The sequence below is a fragment of the Agelaius phoeniceus genome, chromosome 14 (assembly GCF_051311805.1).
Source record: "Agelaius phoeniceus isolate bAgePho1 chromosome 14, bAgePho1.hap1, whole genome shotgun sequence".
Taxonomy (NCBI): domain Eukaryota; kingdom Metazoa; phylum Chordata; class Aves; order Passeriformes; family Icteridae; genus Agelaius; species Agelaius phoeniceus.
The window spans coordinates 13,599,859-13,619,799 of NC_135278.1; the positions used below are offsets into that span (position 1 = coordinate 13,599,859).

General features: G+C 47.1%; 1 protein-coding gene across 1 annotated transcript in view; it reads right to left on the bottom strand.

The window, feature by feature from the left end:
- HS6ST2 (heparan sulfate 6-O-sulfotransferase 2) overlaps positions 1-18,512 on the bottom strand; it is a 125,346-nt gene extending 106,834 nt beyond the window's left edge. Inside the window, exon 1 of the mRNA XM_054641369.2 lies at positions 17,855-18,512. Coding sequence (XP_054497344.1) covers positions 17,855-18,366 — 512 coding nt within the window. The 5' untranslated portion in view covers positions 18,367-18,512. The remainder of the gene's footprint in view (positions 1-17,854) is intronic.
- Positions 18,513-19,941: the final 1,429 nt, after the last annotated feature.

Genomic DNA, 19,941 nt, shown 5'->3' on the forward strand with positions numbered 1-19,941 from the left:
ATTACGGCATTTATAGAGGCTGAACAAAAGCTATTTATACACTAACTCAGCAGAGCTAACAAAATTGGCTGGGTGGTTTAAACAGGACCCAGGGCCAGAAGTCTGAGCAGTTCTGTTGCCCCATATCAGGTGTAGCTCTACACTGAGCCAGCTCCCAGAGCAACCAACAGAAAGAAAACGCATGAAAGCTGCAACTGAGCATTCATACATGAGGAATATAAAGGCATCAGGGGTATCTCAGCCCACTGGGAAGAAATCATCTCAATTATACCATTTTACTGCAGTGCTAAGGCGAGGCTTCCCAGCTTGCCATGCAAAGCCCACAAGCACAGAAGAGGGCACAGAGGTGAGGTGGACTCAGCTTGGACTCATCCACCTGAGCGCCAGAGAAGCAAAGGCTCCTCTGGCCACATCCCTACCACCCATATCAGCCCATACCTCCCATGACACTGGCAGCAATGGCTCCCCCTTGGTTGTGCCATTGCACAAAGTCTTGGTGAGTTGCTATCAATGCCCTAATTCTTTACAGAGTGTTATTATATATCTGACAGCCTTCACTTAAGTAGACACCACTTATTGGTGTAATAGGTACAGTCTGAAGAGAAGTACTAAGTACCTTCCTCATTAAATGAAAACACAGTGGTCCCAATGTCTGCCTTCAATTCCACAGTGAAATTCCCTCTCTTTCACCATGGACACGATACGATTGCCAATTAAAGAGTGAAAGCAGAACTCAGTGCAATGCTAAAGCAATTAAACAGGAAAAAAGTCACGAGAGCAGGATGAACACAGTCTACTGGGGAAGAAAAAAAGAAATTAGTCCTCTAAAAGCAACAGTAAAAAACCTGTATGCACTAGATTTGATTTTAAGAAAATGTTAGCAATAATACATATGCTCAGTTGAGTTGCCCAGAAGAATTAGTTTTAAAGAGAAAACAGAGTTTAAAAAATACAGCATTAGAAAGCAATACTATTGTTCTGGTTTATGTACTGTCACTGCCATACACTGCTGTACTTCCAAATGCTTCAGAGATCACAAAGTGCTCTCCCATCCCCAAAATGAAGCCCAGCAAATTGCTAATGACAACAGTTAAAGCAAATCATGGAAACCAGTCCTAAAAATGAACAATGTCAGAAACAGCACTCTGGTTTAACAGCCCTAACCAGGCAGCCAAGTGCAGCTCACAGGCTTGTCCTCCCAGCAGACTCCTCTAAAGAGCCAGGGCAAATCAGGAATTACTAATTACAAGTATCCAAGGAGGATGCAGTGACATTTCTTTGTAAGGCTGGAACATTTTGTGGCTATTACACTGGCTCTTAACCTCTCATCCCATCACACAACTCCTATGAGTTTTGTGGTCCCAGCATAAACCCTGTGGAAAAGAGCTGACACTGCAGAATCCCGGCTCTTATCATTAAAGCTAACCGGATCCTGATCTTCAACCAATTTAAGACAGGGCTGATGCAGGGCATGAATTATCTCCTTTCCTGGCAGGCAGCCTCTCCAGGGAAGGGGCCTCTTCATGCAATCAACGGGATGAGCACCATTGTCTTTAACAGGGGTGAGCTGGGCCATGACAGCACCACCCCTGCCAAGCCCAGGGCACACACAACAGGGAGTCTGCAGATTTCAGCTCCACAGCAGCCAGACCAGGCAGCTCTGGAGATCAAATCAAGATCAGACCTGGCAGCACCCCAGGGCACAATATCTGCTTTGACATTTTCAATGCCCTGTGGATGCCTCCAGGAGCAAGCTGAGGGTGAGCTGCCAGAGGCATAACAGCCAGTACAAACTCCTTCCCCAGGTACTTCAAACTCACAGTAACCTTGCTGTTAACTCCCAGAAAACTTAATTTCAAGACAGAACTGAAGTTCTCTAATGTTACCTCTTCTAAAAGCTTATTTTTGTTCTTGAGCACAAAGTAAAGTTCTAAACCCAAGGGAATGAAAGGGTTACATGATCTGTGTGTTAGACAGGTCTTAAAGTGTTCTAATGTCTGGGCAACTGGTAAGAAGGGAGAGCTGAACTGAAATATCTAAAAATTCCTATGTGTTTAGGAAGCTTTACCAGTAAACTCAGCTATCGATCAGAGTAGTGACGCTTTCAAGCTTGCACAAACCTAGAATTTTAATATCTCCTCCAGGTATCAAGAAAAAATTCCGAACTAAGGTCAAGTCTTAACAACACCAATCTGTTAAACTACTGACAGTGAAGCACTTTCAGGTATCCTGTGAGCATCTCTAGCATTAACCACTGTGAACACAAATATTCTTGGACAACAAAGCAACCAAAGAGCTTCAGGATGTCCAACTGCACACCTTAATCCCTTACCATAAATATTGTTCTGAGACTCTAACACGCACAAATTCTGTGGGACTTACTTGCTCATTCTCTAAATCTCAGGTTAATTTCATTTTGACCACCTCCACCCTTGGCTTTAAAACCCAAGACAGAGTGCTCTAACAACCTTCAGATGAACTCACTTTCAACTCAAAAGCTGAGAGCAAGGAAATAGTCAGTCCTGCAGGTCATAAGCCTCCCCTCAGCAAACAACACCCAGCAAGATGCAGGTCATTCAATTCAGAGCAATAATTCCCACCCCAGGAAGGCAGAGAAGGTGCAGCTCAGGACACTGCACACAGCTCCCATCTGTGGGATGTGGGAACACACAGGCAACTGCAACAAGCAGGGAGTTATCTCAGGGAAAAGGTGATGTTTCAAAAGCAAAACAGGCAACAGTTTCCACTCTCAGGCTTTGCTTAAACCAGATGCTATTTGATTTTTAAACCCACACCTATATATAGTTAGTGAAAATGTCTGTTGACAACTTGTGTTACTCAAGAGTCGCTCTAATTATTAACTACAGCTCTATGGTGCCTTCTCCAAAGAACCTGCAGGAACATCTCCACTACCATTTACAGAAATACCAGTCCTGACCTCAAGGGGACCTGTGTGGGAACAGCCAGGACCCTGCAATGCTGCAGGAAAGAGAAAGGTTTGCAGCACATGGGACTGTCCTGCTCCAGCTCCATCAGTCATGGAAATCAGCACACCAGCCCACTGCCACCACAACCCTCTGGGCTTCAATGGAGCACCCATGGCAATAACCACACCAGCCCACTGCCACCACAACCCTCTGGGCTTCAATGGAGCACCCATGGAAATCAGCACACCAGCCCACTGCCACCACAACCCTCTGGAGTTCAATGGAGCAGAAAGAAAAAGGCTAAAACTCTACAAGGAAAAGCTGCCTGCTGGTTTGCTTCTTACACCGAGTTGTTCCTCTAGCATTGGCCTGTCCCCTCCAAATTGCTTTTATATCTTGCTGTACAAAATGTCTTTTTCTTCTCAGGGAGGCTGGAACATCTCATAGGAATGATGACCGGATTTCACAATATGCGGTTTTGAAGGTTGGTGTTAAATTTGACACTGTAGCTCCAAAGTAATTGTGACTAACCACTAAATCAGCATGTGTAATGGATTCCTCTGAACATTTATAGCTAGCAGTTCCATTATGCTCTAATCTGGAAAATGTCTAAACGACTCTCCACAAAAATTAGATGGGAACATAAATGTCTTGATAAAAACAAGATTCCAGAGATACTCCACTTAACCACAGTGACTTCTAAAACGTAATGTCTGGTGCAATAGCATCCACTGGAGTGCAGTCATTTGCTATTTGATTTTTAAACCCATGCTTCAAGACATCAATCTAGAGAGCATCAAGTCTATGTGAAAGGTGAAACAATTAAGAACAAACCTCTGGGACTGTGCTGGGATCTGCAAGGAGAGTGAGTGGCAGCAAAGGAAATAAGGAGCACCAAGGGCCTGCCTGGGAGCTGTGGAGGGAAGCTGCCTCTCCCTGCTGCCAAAGGGTAAGCTCAAAGTCATCCTGTGCTCCTGCATGCTCATCCCTGCACAGCATTTGAATGAAAACCCCTCAGTCCACAGGAGAACAACACACTCTAAGAACTGTCTGTCCTTGTTCAGATTCAACCTCTTCCTAAAGCTGTGATTCCCAAACTCTGAAGGTCTGGGGATAACACAGCTCCTGAGGGAGAAGCACCACCTTAAAGATCTTGTCTGCCCTCTCTTGTGCAGAAAATGATGCCAGAAAAAGGCCTTTATGCAATCAGAACCGCAATAAAAATAATACAATTAGCTAAGCATACAAGAAGCAGAAGAGAGAAGCATTACTGATTCATTCAATTTTCCTGGAAAAGCTTGAACTGTGCTTAAACAGAGGACAAGCTGAAATTCCCCATTAGTGAAAAAAAAAAAGGGGGGGGGGGGGGGGGAAGCTTGTTTAAAGAGAGAAGGGAAAAACCCAACCCACTAGTGTTCAAGTACAGCACAATAAATTTTACCACAAAATCTCTGCTAGGCAGAAACCCTGCTCCCAGCCGAAGGAGCAGTGGAGCTTGCAAAAAGGCTGCTCAACCAACACAAGAACTGTGTATAAAATAAAAGGCCATAAGAGAGCCCCAATCTTCAAGCAGGGAGGGAACAGACTATTTTTTGACAGTCCTCTTGGAAAATTTTCCCCCAGTCTCCCTGCCTGGGGGGCAGCTGGGAGGGGGAACAGGAGGTGAGGAAGAGGTGGCTGGGATGGGACTGCTGCAGGTGACCCCAAAGAGCTCGATGGCACTTGCAGGCTGGAGTGATCTCATCTTACCCTGGGCCAGCAACACAGGCACCAGTCTAAACCAGGGACTCAGAAACACTTCACCACTACACTTTCCTGAGCTGCACTGTGCTCTCCTACACCACAACCAAGGATCAAAGCCAAGTGATTGCAGCACATCCCAGCCCTGCTCCCTGCATTAAAGTGAAGGGTTTTGCTTCTGTCCTTAACAGAAAGGGATGTTTCATCTCAGCTGCTCAAGCAAAGATGAAAAACCTCTTGCAAAATAAAAGAATGAGCTAAAAAGTCTGTCTTTCTGCTCCTCACTTCTCCAAACATCCAAGATTGGCTCCCACAGCTATCTCATCACAGATTTTAGGATCACTTACACAAGCACAGATCATGCCCTTGTACACAAGGACACAATGTACTCTTCAGCTTCCATAAATCCTACAGTAACCTAAATCCAAAAGAAAACACATCTCCCAAGTCCTGTGATAGAGCCCAACACAAACTTCCACAAATACCAAAAAAGGAATGACTTCTGGCAGCCCAGAACTGCAATTCCTGCCTCTACATTGCATCCCAGATGCCTGCTTCCCCTTTCCATAGGAAATTACATCAGTCCTCTGCTATAATCAAAATTATTAACCATACCTTAGAAGATACAGTCCTACACAGGCAAGCCACCTGTAAATGCTCATGTGTCCAGTGACTTCTGTCTGCCAAGTGCTTGGTGGAAGGAGATGAGGTTCCCACCCCAAAGCTGTTCTCCATAAGGGTCTTGGGAAGCCCAATACATGAAAGTCACAGGAAAGCATTTTGGTAACACCTGCTGCCAAAAAAGAGCAACTCACTTCACAGACTGTGTTACCTTCTCTTGATGATCAGATTTCAGCTTGGGTGCCCATCACCAAGAGAGGACAGACCTCAGGTTTAACCAGCCTAACCTCTATTCTAAACAACTAAAGGTACTGGGAACTCCAACATGTTCTGAGACACACAAATATCCTTAAAAAGAGTTTTAATCACAAGAGTAAAGAGACCAGAATATCACTTATCTTGATGGACCATTTTATAAGACATTAAATATTTTTACTGTAAGGGAAAAAATAAAGTATGATACTGCACTTTATACCCATAACTCTTCTATGATTACAGAGGTTTATTGCAGGAAGCAATTCACCTTCCTGACATCAGATGATACATGAGGAAAAAGCAGAAGCAAAAATGTTCTGCTAATTTCAGAAAAAAAACATAACATGACAGGAAAAGCAAAACCAACTCTTCAGAGAATAAACAAGAGAGCCTTAGATTCCTTAAAAAAAGCCTATAATTGCAATTTCCAAAGTACAGTTAATTTGTAACATTTAATACACAAGCTGTCATCAGCCTTAAACCTCAATTTCCAGACTCAGCTGTACCTGGGAGAGCAGCAGGATGGGCTGAGCACACAATCAAATCCTCCAGCACAACTGCTGAGCCTCCGCAGCCGAGCCAGAGAATCTGCTTATATATTTCACAAATAACCAGATCCCTCCATAATCCAGGCTCTGAGAAATTTTTATCTCACCATGAGCTCAGTTATTCTTAAGTCCTTTCTGTGTTTTTTTCTCCAGGCTGCCTGATACACTGACCAATTTTATAAAAAGGATTGGCTGACGGGAGGTCTGGATTCAGGTCAAACAGAGTTGGCCTTTTCAGTGTGCTCTTTCAGATGCTGATGGAAAACAGATTTAAAACTCCCATTTTCACCTGTACCCTCAAACAAACCAGGATGCCTGCCCAGGAAAGGCATCTCTTCCTACAGCCTTCCTGCAGAGGCATGGCTGTTACACAGAGTCTGAGTAAGGTGCTGCTTTTGGTTCTCCAGGTCCCCAGCCCAAGGCAGATATACCAGCCAGGATGGACAACATCACATGGATGCATCAATTTACCCAACCTCTCCCCAGGTCTTTGGGTCCTGTAACAGGGAATCTCAACTTTCACGTGTCTCAGCAACTCTCTGGACCCTGCACCCTCTGCTTGTGCTGGTGCACACACAGCTGCAGCACTGACCACCCCAAGGTGCAAGACAGCAAGAACTGCAGCAGGGGAAAGATGGCAGCCCAAACAAGAGAGAAAACACTCAAAAGCCCAAGCCTGCAGAGCACAAAACCTTGCCACTCCAGGGCAACAAAACATGCTGACACTGTTACTGATCCCTATTCTGCACAGCCCTGAGCAATAAATTTAAACACTTTGAGCCTATGCTTAGGCAATATATTTAAGTACTTTTGGTAACACAACAGAGTTCAAGCTTGACAAGACATAGTTTGTGTGCCTCTTAAACCTAGTGATGCACAACCTCCTTCTGATCCCATCTCCAGAAATATCAGCACCATTATGTGCTTACACTTAAATGTCCCAATAAATAAATTTAAAACCATTTACGGCAGATTTTTCCAAAAGCTGTATTGTACCAAACCCCAGGCCACATGCAATTAGTACTTTCATCCTTGCAAGCAACAAAATAGCTCAGTAATTCAAAACACAGGGCACTGCTAACACATTTCCTGTACAGTATTTTCTGCTGATTGTATTTCTAGCAAAACTGCAATTTCTTCTTGCACATGGTAGCATGTTAACTATGCCACAAAATACTGGGTGATAAAGCAGCTTGCAGAAGTCTTTCCCAGTCAAAACTCATCCCCAGCCACTGCCCTCTTGTTCAGCTGTTCTGCATCACTGCTAGCAAACGGTGAGCTCCAATCTCCAGCAGGTATTATCAGCAATACCCCATAAATCTAACTCACTAAGGAAGTTGTCTCTATCCATAAAATTCTGAGAGTGCTCGTATTCCAACCCAGAACACTGCTGACTTCCAAAATGCAACTATCAGCATGGAAAGTGAGCCAGTAGAAGGCTGCCTCATCTCAGGGAAAGCAGCTGCAGGTGCAACTACTCTTTTCATTTGTTTTCTGCCTCTTCTCTGGAAACAGGATGAAAAAAAGGCTTTCATAACTGTGCTTTGCCAAATCCATCAGTTGTGTTTATGGGCTCACCTGGGGTCTATCTGAAGCAGGACTGACTTAAATGACAATACAACAGTCTTGCAATTTAACAGAGTTAAGAGATACAAGGAACTGACTTCTGAAGGAAGTCTCATATCAAGGAACTGAGGCTTCTCCTAGGTCTCTGCTACCACTGTGCCTTCTGATGGTCTAGTCCCTTCCACTCTGAGCAGCTGCAGCCTTGACAGCCACCAGACAAAGCAGCAGCTTAAAGCACAGCAGTTTCATTCCTACTGACTTTGGGCAGGACTTCTGGTGTCACACCCCCAAAGTCTCCTGTTTGGAGGGCAGGTCCTGGCTTTTTTCATTACACCCTTCAGTCAGAGCACCAGGTTCACAAATACACCTTTAGAGCATGAGTAGATCTTACTTTAGGACAACTGTACTTAGGATCTTCCTAAGCTGTTAATTTCAAAGAGCAAAGTTGTACATTGCTTCATTCGTGAAAAGGGGTGAAACCAAGATGATGCAAGAGGTCTGGCCTGGAAGCACTGAGTGGTGTGACCCCACACCAGCAGCCACATGGACAGGGAGCTTCCTCTGACCTTCCTGGGAAGAGAAGGAACATCACAGCCCTCCCAGGACACCAGCATGTGCACAGCAGGCTGCTGTCACCTGTCACTACAGCACTCTGGTTTTCTATTTAAACACTACAGATTCCCTAAATTCAAACTGAACACAATATTTCCAGTGCCTCTACCTAGGACTAGTCACATGTAGACAGCAAAGCCACTACATGCAGCCAGGCTAGGAAATCCAACATCCTTTATGCTATGTACAGATGGAAAGATATCCTTGTGCAAAGAGCTGAATTACACAGACAAGGCAGTGGCTGAGAAGAGATGACAGACTTGGTGATGAAGACAGGACTCAGCCCAGGTATAATGTCTTGGCTTCTCCAATCCCACTCCATGTTTATGTACCACTTTTCCTTCAAGCTAACCAGAATTAAGCAGCAACATGCCACATGAAAGCCAAACAACTGATCTTTATAGCCAGCTGCATTTGAAAGCAAAAATTCTACCCCACATTTTATTGACCTATAGTTGCTAGAAATCACCAAAGTAAAAAACCCCCAAACCAACTGAAGTTTTGGCTAAAGATATGCACTTAGTAAAAGAGAAAATGGGGTGACCATGCCAAGACAAGCTTTTTCTCTTACCAGAGACTGACTTGAATGCTTACCAGCACACAAGAGTTGAAGGAGTTAAAGACTAATTTATGCCATTAATGTTTTTGCAAGTCACTCAGCTACCATCCAGCAGGCACATCCTGTTGTGTCTGACATTTCCTTGAGCGCTTTCTCTTTCTCTGTGATACCACTGTTCTGATTGGATCCAACACCCCTCAAAGAAAAAGAAACAGCTCTGTGAAAGGCAGAAGCCACACAGCCATCTTCTACAGTTGGAGGAATTAGTTCCAGGAGGAACAAAACCTGCCACTCTTCTGGAAATGCTGCAGGGACAGACCCTCCTCCCACCTCCAGCCCCCTCTCCTCCTCCATGGGGAGGAGAGCCCCCACAGCACCTTCCCCACCAAGATGAGTTAACTGCTGGCAAAAAACATGATAAAGTTACTACCTGGCAGGTTTTGCTTAAGCAAGACACAAGCTTATTCCAAATAACTTTCTCTGAACCCACAGTAAAAAAACCAAAAAAACTTGGTACCTCAGAATGGCTTGGGATTGCTCCAGGGACTAACTTTCCCACAGGCAAAAGGAAATGCTCTCCCCTCAGTTACCCTGAAAAAGAAACTCTCAAAAGCAGCTTCTCTGGCTTTGACCAAGGAAACATTGTTTTGCTTAACAGGGGGGGTTAAAATAGTTGCTTTGCTCTGAACCCAAGGAAGGCTGAAGGAAATAATCAGTGGCAGAGAGTGTTTCAGTCACTCAATTTGGGCGTCTGCCGAAGGATCTTACAGCTCAAACAGAGCACTGAATGAGCAGATTGCCATTGCTGGGAGCCTTGCAATGTTTTAACTTAGCCAAAAAAAAAAAAAAGGATTTATGGCAGAATTGATCTTCCAGCTACTCGGACCTCTAAGAGCATCAAAACTGCACAATCCTTTTGATTACAGGAAATTAGGAGCATTTGCTACAAGGATCTCATGAAAGGCATACTCTTCTTCATGCCTTTATGGAGATGTGCAAAATCATTTATGCTGCAAGATTATCTCCCTCATAGCTGCATATATTTAGTTATATTACATCAAAAGTTTGGCTCCTTCAGAGTTGGATAAGCAGCTGAGCAGCAAGAAGTAACATGATTTGAGTCTCACCCCTAATGGATCTTATGATTTATAGGCCTCTAAAGACTAATGATTTTTTCAAGACTAAAAAAGAGGAGATTTCACTCAAAGCTGTATATAATAGCTTAAATGGATTCTGTCTTTAAAAGCATGAACAGCTGAGAAAGAAGGCTAAAGTCAGGGAAGAAGAAAAAAAGCTGGTCCTAATTGCCACTTATTCAAAAACATTATCTTGTTATATGCATATATTCACTATCCACCCAGAGATATGGGAGTGGATGGAAAAGGCAACAGCACATGAAGTGTTTAGACTTTCTATTTCCACAAAACCCACCCCACTCGATGATAAACACAGGTCCCACCCAATGAAAACATATTAAAGGAAATCTACATTGGCTGTTTACATCAGCAATATGAACTTAAATGCAAAAGAATGGATTGCTTTGGCTTCTTAGTCTCACATTAGCAAATGCAATTATCTTTCATTAATTTTACAGAGTGTTCACAGTAGAAATTAAATAATTTCTTCATGTCTAAGAAAAACTTTACTGTGTTAATTATTCATAAATACCAAAGTCTCCTACTTATTACTCATCACAAATGTGATTCGTTTCAATAACGCCTGAATAATTCGGTGCTACCCTATTAGTCCCAGAACACAATGTACAATTGCCAGCATCAGCAAGTCAATCACAAACAATAATCCACGCTTGCCAGCTGCCAAGGAAGAAGAGGAGGAGGAAGGAGGAGGCAGGAATGGCAGGAATGGCATTTTCCCCCCACCCCAGTCACCGTGCTGCCTCCATCATCCCATGAAAATGAGAGTCCCACATCTCCTCTCCTGGCTGGCTTTGCTTCCACCCAAGGAGCTGCAGCCTCAGGCACTGCTCGGGCAAGAATTCCATCCCCAAACCGGGAGCAGGGAACTGGGCTCCCAAGGGACCAAGGCAGCAGCTGGGGATGCTGAACAGCTTTGCTCCCCTGCCTGTTCGCATCTGGGCAGGCAGCGATCCAGCAACGGGAATTAACTGATCGAGAAGGGAAAGGGAGATTAATCCTCACAAGTATGTAAGGAGCCTACAAGGATAATTCCAAAAATGGCTGAGGGCTGCTCACCCACAGTAATCCCTGCAGAGTGAAACAAAGCCCAGGCACCATTGCTGCAGCAAAGTGGTTAAATAAGGGAATTACCCAGAGTTTTGTGCCCTGGCCGCTTGGCTGCTCAGCAGGTTGAGCTTATGGGAGGGGAAGAGATGACTGAAAAGTTACTGCAGGAATAAAATAAGCTGAATATGCTGGAGTTACAAGATTTTGTATTATTCCTTCAGTAACTTAAAAAAGAGAAACTTGTTCACATCACCAAAATCTTAGAGTTGCACCAAATCACAAATATATATATATATACACACACATATATTTTTTTTCCATTAAAATGTCAAGAAAACCTTTGACCCAAGATTCATTTGACAGGGGTTCCATCCAGCCCAGCTGTCCTGCCCTTGGCATGGCTCCCAGAGGCATCCTGGACCCTGCTGCACTTCCCAAAGCCTGTGTCTTCTCAGAAAGACCCATTCCAACATCCCATTTTCAGACACATATCAATTATTTTTGCTTTCTAGCAAGTTACACAAGCTAATTTGGGCCGAAGCCATACAGAAATGCTGCCTTTATTATTACAGTTGTGGAGAAAGTAAATTAATGCAAAGGATTGCACACAGAGGCCTAATCCATTTGAGGTAAATCAATGCATTGCACATTTAAATTGCTCTGCTTTCCTTCAGAAAAGTACATTGAAGTGATTCATTAGGCACTGAACTGTTCACAGAAACAGACCAATTCTCTTAGGCATGCCAGTGCATCTCTGCTAGTTAAATTTAAAAAGCAATCAAATCTACTAATAAGTCCTTTTTGCCGACATTTACATCAGTAGAGAACATGATTCCTGACAATTCAGATTAAATAAATGAAGCACAAATTAATCTCAGTTAATATGTCTCAGGACCAACGCTTGACTTGTTAAACTTAAAAATCTGTCTTTTAATAAAAATAACTTATTGGTAACGCTTGACTTCCAAGCGCCTTTGATAACCTTTATTAAAGGTCATAAAGTTATCAAGAGGGATCACAAGGCACAATCTGTGTCTATTTTAATACAGTCAAAGCATTTATTTATAGTTTAATTTGAATATTTATAAATTCCAAAAGAAAAATTAACAGAAAGGTAACCTTTTAATAAAAAGTAATCAATTCTTGGTACAGCAGCACCATGCCACAGTGTTCAAATTCCCACTCTCTTCTTTAGGAAGGACCAACTCAGATAACATATGGAATAAAACAATTCAAGGTATAACACCTGTGCTTCATATCTTGCTCTACGCTCTACTGCAATCACTGGGAATTATTTCTGCAACAATTAATGCCTTCTCTCTACCCACAAGACATGCTCAAATTTAAAGGCAGTATGAAACATATACTTTCAAATAACTGAAAGTAAATTTGCACCCTATTAAAGACTTAGAGAACTGAAGAGACCTAATATGAAAAATTATTGTTAATCCCTTTAAGAAGCCCAACATTTTATCTGCAAAACCAGCAATATCAATTTAGAGAGCTTTACAAGTCCTACAGTCCAAATCTAAAATAGCCATGAACTTAAGTTTATAACCAAGCCTTTCAAGGTTAGTCCTTGTAATGGGATTAGGTGAAAGAAACACTTGTACTTATGAAAATAGTGCCTTGCCCTTCCCCTCAAAACCCCTTTTTCACTCTGTAGGCTGGTCCACTGCTCCTACTGCTTTGGTCCCAAGAGGTGCCATGCAGGAAAATTCAGCTGCTGGAGGTGCAGGTTTGTGGGTGGCAAGATAGCAAATCCCACCCTGCAACCACCAGGCTGGAACAAGCAGGGGCATCAGGAAATCTTGCTGATCAATGAAGCAGCTCAGAGCCACTCAGGCCTGGCAGCATCTCTGCAAAAGCTCTGGGTTTTGTTGGTTTGGGTTTTTTTGTTTGTTTTTTGGGTGTTTTTTTGTTTTGTGGTTTTGGTGATTTGTTGTTTGGGTTTTTTTTTTTTGGTTTTTTTTTTTTTTTTTTTTGCTCAGTTTTTCCTGGGGAGTTTCAGTGGTGTGTATTTCAAGGGCAGGCAGGCACCCTCCTGGTGCTCTGGCCAGAGCCCAGGTTACAGCAGGTCACCCCATCTGCTCACTCACAGCCTCCAGCTCAGCTGGGCTGGTCCCCTCTCCCCCTGAGCAGCCCCCCAGGCTTCACCCAGCACTGGGGGACTCCATCCTGGGAAATGTGTCTGCTCCACCAGCTCCAGAGGTTCTGAATTGTCCACCTCCTGCTGCAGCCTGCATTATCCACCCAAAGTCTTGGGGCACCGTGGGACCTCTTCAGCCTGCAAGGGGTTTAAGTGCTGATTTATGGGGCTTAACTATTCCCCAACTTCCACCACTACAGGTGAAACACTGAGTTCATCCACTTGCACAGCTATTTAACACCTCTGCAGCAGGGAGAGGCACACTCAAAGGCTGCTAAGAACCAAACCCTACAAATGAATTTTCTCTCCCTGGCAGAGCTACAGATGGTTTTCCCCCTCCACACCAAAGCAGTTCACTGGGAAACTGTTACCAATACCTTTGTAGCTACCTACACACTCCACCATAACAAAAACTCACTGTGGGAAACTAAACTAACCCCACCTCAGTTAGAGCCAGTAGTGCAGAGCTCAGAGTAGGTGACCCCACATTTTCAAGAGCACGTGGATTAATCTGTTCAGCCAACAGAGACACACACTGTATCTCCAGTTTGCTAGGAAGTGTTTCAACCTTTTTTTTTTTTTTCCAGATTTTTGTAAGACTCAGTTTGGAAGGGTTGCAGTAACATGCAGGGACAAGATAAGAACACCCATGCATTGCCAGCAGCCTCTGCCCCACATCACAACAGCCTGGTGCCAGCATCAGGCCTCCCAAAAGCCAGCAGGCACCAACCTGGCCCAACAGGCTTGTTCCAGCAGCACAAAGTTTCCTCCAATCTCAGACTTTCTGGCTCCAGAGGCAGCTCTACAAGCTCGTTCTCCCTTCAACAGGGAACATCTCCTTCCTTTAATGCTACCCAGGAGGAACATCAAATACAGCCTGACCTTCAACCACAACCACATCTCTCACCAAGGAGGGGACAAAGCCATGACACCACTTAAGAATGCTGGTACCTGTATTTGCTCCTATGTCTCATTACAGTTTCCTGTCTAACCTCAAGGCCTTTTGTTTCTTGCAATGGTGCCACTGGATTTACTGCTATAGACAACTTCAGTAGACACTTCCCATAATAATTAGCCAGAGTTGAGAGAAATCTCAGTCCTGTGATGCACAGTTACTTTGGATGCTGCCTCCGTTCAGTGTGCCAAAAGCTTTGAGGCTTCCACAATCAATCAAGTGACCCAAGTCAGTCACTCATGACTAGGAAAAAGCACATTTCTCCTTTCTCACCACTGGTGCCAAGAAGCTGAGACAATCCCCTCCTTTCTGCCACCACCATCAGCCCATTCCACACACCTCCCAAGTAGCAGATCCAGAGCACTGAAAGCATCAATTTTGCCTATACCTTCCCCTTTCTGTGATTTCTGAGTGCTGCAGTGGTGAGCAGGGCTGATGGAACAGGAGACAAACAGGAACAGGAGCATATAGAACATGCACATCAATGGGATCCAAGAAGAGAAACACAAAAATCCCAGCCCTCACACCAGAAAACCATGTTCTTCCAGGGGAAGAAAGATCTTCTCCTTCTTTGGTTCTATTTACCTGCTTGCTACTTATTAAGGAGCACAAGCCACCATTACAAAGAAAAGGAAATTTTGGGAACCTATAAGCTCACAGACAGGAAAGGACCATGGTGTTAAATCCACTTCAGGATTGTGTTAAAGCACAATAGCCATGCTGAGTATTTCTACTGCTCCACTGAGGGAATCTGTGCTCCAAACCTGCAATTCCCAGAGAAAACAGAGGCAGACTACTAACAGAATTAAGAGCAGATACTGCAGGATGACTGCTGCAGGCAGCAAGGTTCTTTATGTGTACACCCTCCAGGCTGATCCCATCCCATCCTACCACAGAGATGCTCTGTACCTGGTGCTGAGCATTTCATGGTCCAGAACAGAGCTTCCTCCAGACTAACAAAGATTCAACTTTTAAAGAAAACAAAAGGCCCCTAGAGACCAGCCCAGGTAACCAGCAATCTGACAAGCAGACTTGCCACACCTGAAAAGACAAACACCTGTGCAAAGTAATCACACATAGGTGCAAGCTAAAAGGTTTGATGGAAGATTTGGGTCTTTCCAGACAAGGCTACACAGCCCCAAGACAGTAACTATAGACTGCTTGATGCAGCTGCCAAGGAGTTCAAATCACTCTTACAACAGGTCTCACTTTTCAATCACCTCAACTGTAAATGCCTTTTCTATAAATTCCTACCCTTATCAAGACAAGGTTCACTTGAGAAAATTCTTCTATGCTCCTGATAGAATTCTTCTCCCTGCCCTCACAATGCTCCCCAAATGGGCCCTGCACTCCTCCAAGCTGCTTCCCCTTCTCTCAGGATTTGCACGCCAGGGCTGTGAGTTCTTTTCCCTTCCCACCATCACACACGACCCAGGATGGTCAGGACTCCCTCTAAAAACCTCAGTTCAGGAATAGCCAGGCTGACCCCACTTGGAGCCAGCACGGCTTCCCAGCTTAGGCACCCCCATCCCACACCTACTGCAGCTCTGAAAGCAGCTTTTATCTGCCCAGAAAGGGCTTAGACTTCCTGTCTGCTACTGGCAGTAGGTAGAGCTGCTAATTAACCAGTTGTCAGCTGAACTGCTGCTAAATTGAGAGCACAAACTAAAATTAAAGACGAGGTATTAAAACGGGCAGAAAGACTTGAAAGGACTATTGTTCATTTAAGAACTTCTCTTCCTTGTATTTTTTAAACATTTAGAAATTGCAGTCCAAATAATTGCTTGTCAAGACATTTTTTTTGGAGAATAACTGTAGCTATTCAGCAAGCTGTGTAATTAGGTTATTAAAAGTATAATATCATTTGGAAGGCTTTGAGAGAGTAGACCTCTACCTAACACAAAATCATCAAAGCTTCATTTTCCTCCCTCTCTCCTGGCTTCAATCCCAAGTCACAAGTCCTAGCGACCTCTCAGAAGTCAGCTGTGACAGCAGACATTGTTTATAGGATAAGAAACCATCGCTCTGAACTCCTGAGCAGGAACATGCACTGCTCCCATTCCAACTCAGGAAAGCATGTCTGGTATCCAACAAAGGGAAAAAAAAATACAAAGTCAAAAGCTGCAGACAAAATCCCAGCTCTCCAGCCTGATGCTCCCTTCCACCTCAGGTGGTGGGTTCAGGACAAGGAGCCTCCCCTTTTTCTGGAGGGCACAGCTAAGACCAAGCACAGGCAGACTTGTCTCTAGGAAAGGAAGGAAATCCCTGACCCACAGGTACAGCACTGCAGGCCAGGCCCATCTCTGGAGAAAGAGGAACAGTGGAAGCAGTACAGCAAAACAGAGCACATGTTATGTGATTTACATTTCTGCTGACAAACAACATGCTTATAGGACAGGTAAAATAAACTACGTAGCTGCAAGGCTCAGCAACCTGAAACCAGGAGGCTAATAGATCCAGAGGGCAAGGAATTGGTCCTGATGTTAGCAAATGGGATGTCACAAAAATTAGACAATTAAAATTTAAAGCAGAAGGGAAGACAAAAGAGCAGGAATCACAATAGCCAAGTCTGATGAAGAGCTGGTCCTTGGGTACAGGACCATAATGATGCTAAGCATTTTTCTACTAGATGGCAGTGTAGTGTCACACTATATAAAAGGAATTCTAGAAAGAAATTGCTTTGTATTACAAGTGAATCTGTGCTTAGACTTGACTTCAGATAGCATGATGTACAACAGCAGCCTCTCTGTAAAGGGACCTGCCATTAGTCTCACAGTGCAATAGGAGTGATGCTCTAGTTTCTAATTTCCCACAAAAGAAGGGGAAAAGACACTGAAACCCTGAGCAGTTCTGCTACACAGTACAGCCACAGACAAGCTCCTGAGTCTGTCACAGCCGAAGGTGGGCTCTGATCAAAGAGCTCTGGGAGAGGGGGAAGCAGGTCCTTACTGCTCAGGAGGAAAAGCCCCTGGGCTTCTGAAAGGCAGGGGCAACTCTTAGGCAACACCCTTGCTACGGTCAGGGGAGGTTGGCAACTTCCAGGGAAGATCCAGGAATAAAAAGAGAGCAGTGCCACTAAAATCCAAAATGCAAGCACAAAATTATCAAGGTTAGGGCTGAAGAACAATGCAAATATTTGCAGTAACTCAGCCATAACAGTAACCTTTACTTTGCATGGCCGCCATCCTGAAGCCAAACTTCAGGTACCAAGAAGATACAGCGGCTCACCAACAGTCCCAAAACCAACATTAATTCTTGGCGCACACTGGAGCTGCAGGAGCTCCGTACAGCCAAAGATGGAAAAGCTCTGGGGGAAGCTCGCAGGCAGCCGAAGCACCCTCCCTCCTGCGAGAGCCGCTCGGGGGTCCCCAGGCTGCGGGGCTGCCAGGCCTGCTCCTGTGTCACCGGGCTCATCACCCCCGGCCTCTCCCCGAGAGCGGCCACAACCGCGACAGCCGGCGGGACATCACCTCCATCACCCTTCCATCCATCGCCTCCCTGCCGGCGGAGCGGGGCAGGTATTGCCCGCTCTGCAGAGCTCGGGGCACGCTGTGCCCACCGCGGCGGCTCCCGGCGGTGCCAGCTGCTCTGTGCCGGGCTCCCGGGCTCACACCGCGGCCCCCTCCCTCCTCCCGCCGCATCCCCGGCACGGCTGCGCCCCGCGGGCCATCGCCCGTCCCGCCGCCGCCGCCGAGAGCCCCCCGGGGCACGGCCTCACCTGGAGGGCCGGAGCCGCACCTCCTTCTTGCTGTCCACCACGGAGGGCACGCAGTTGGTGAGCTCGGTCCAGTCGGCGTGCAGCCCGCAGCTCCAGCCGGTGGAGAAGCGGGAGAAGAGCCAGGTCTCCCGCTTGCCGGGCCGGTGGCAGGTGCACTTCTTCTGCCCGGCGCGGCACTCGCAGGGCTGCTCCAGCTGGATGTTGCGGACCAGGTGCCGCCCGAAGGTGGTGCCGCCCGTCTTCTGGATGTGCAGGAACACGATCAGGTCGTCCCCCTTGATGTTGAAGTCCACCCGCCGCAGCAAGTCGTCGGCGGAGAAATTGAAACGGGGAACGAAACGCGCCGGCGTCTCGTCCTCCGCCCGGTACGGGTCGGCGGCGGCGGCGGGGCTGAGAGCGCGGAGCCGCAGCAGCTGGCACTCGGTGCCCGGGCAGACGTACTGCAGCACGATCACGGCGAAGAGGAAGAGCATCACCAGCGCCAGCAGCACCTTGTGGGACCGGTCCTCCATCGTCGCCGGGAGCGCCGCGCATCGCCGCCGCCGCCCCGCTCAGAGCCCCCGCAGCCGCCGCCGCCTCCGCCGCGGCGGGACCCGCGCCGCCGCCATCGCCCGCCGCTGCCCACGGCCCTTCCCGGCAGCCCCCGCGCCCGGCCCCGCCGCTCCTCCGCCCGCCCCGCCGCGGCCGCGCCCCCTCCCGGGCCCGCCCCGCCCCGCCCCGCCCCGCCCCGCCCCCGCCGGGACCGCCCCGCGCGGCCGCTCCGGCACCGGAGCGGGACGGCACCGCCACCGCCTCCTCCCCTCCTCGCCAACACCGCCCCCGGCTGCCACTCCCCTCCGCACCGGCACCGGGACGGCACCGGCACCGCCCCGCTCCGCCAGGCCGCTCCGCACCAGCCCCGAGAATGGGACGGGCAATGGGACCGGCACCGGGACTGGGACTTCACCGGCAATGGCACCAGGACTGGGACCGTACCGGCACCGCGCTCCACGCACGGACCGGGACTGGCACGGCGCCGGGACCGGCGCTCCCGCCGTCGCGCACACCGAGTGTGCTCTGAGCATGGCCGGCCCGGGGCGCTCCGGGATGCTCCGTCCCGCTGTGCCCGTGCCGGAGCGGGCGGCGGCCCGAGGAGCGGGGCGTGTCCCGGGCCCGCCGTGCCCGCGGGCAGCCCGGGGCGCAGGCGGACGGGGCCGTTCGCAGGGAGCGGCCAGGTCACGGCACTGGCCGCGGAATCACCGTCCCGCCCGCCCAGCACGCACACACAACACAAATACACACATACAAAACACGCACACACACAAACACACACACACACACAACACAAACACACACACACACACAAAACACACACACACACACACGCACACACACGCTCCGCTCCCATCCTTGGGCACCGAGCTGTCCACTGTCTCTCCGCCCCTCACACCAACACCCAGTGTTTTGGTTTTGTTTGGGGTTTTTTGGGTGCAGAGGTAGTGCACTGACTGCTTTTCTTGACGCCCCAAGTGGTTTCTGTTGTTTCAGGTAGCAAATACCTGCATTGTCTCTGTCAGCATATTTCAAAACCTCTCTGCGCAAGGAGAGTGTTCTGTAAATAAAACAATAACAACAAGGACTCTGTGGATTTATCTCTGATTACAGTCCTGGGTATATTTGCATGCAAATGTTGTTTAGCCCTCCAGCTGCTGGTGGCTGTTCACTGAGGCCCGTGGCTGGGAGCACATGGGTGCTCACCCCGTGCCCTTCCACAGGACACATCCCCACACCACGTGCCAGGACCTGGCAGGGCCATGGAGCACAGCACAGCCAGCGAGCCCCAGGCTTTCCTTTCCCTCTTGGTGCGACTGGTGTTGAGGCAATTAATGCCTGTGGCAACCGCAGCCTTGCAAGAAAAAAGCAATAATAAAAAGAAGAGGTTTCTAGCTAAAGGATTTTTCACCCCATCCCCTGTCAGTGTCCTGTCCTTCATGGAAAACCAACTGGGGCAGGACCATGGGTTTGGGCACCCCCAATTTGACTGATTGCTCCAATACTTAACTGATGTTACACAGGAACCCCCAGTCTCAGGGCTGGAAATGTCTGAG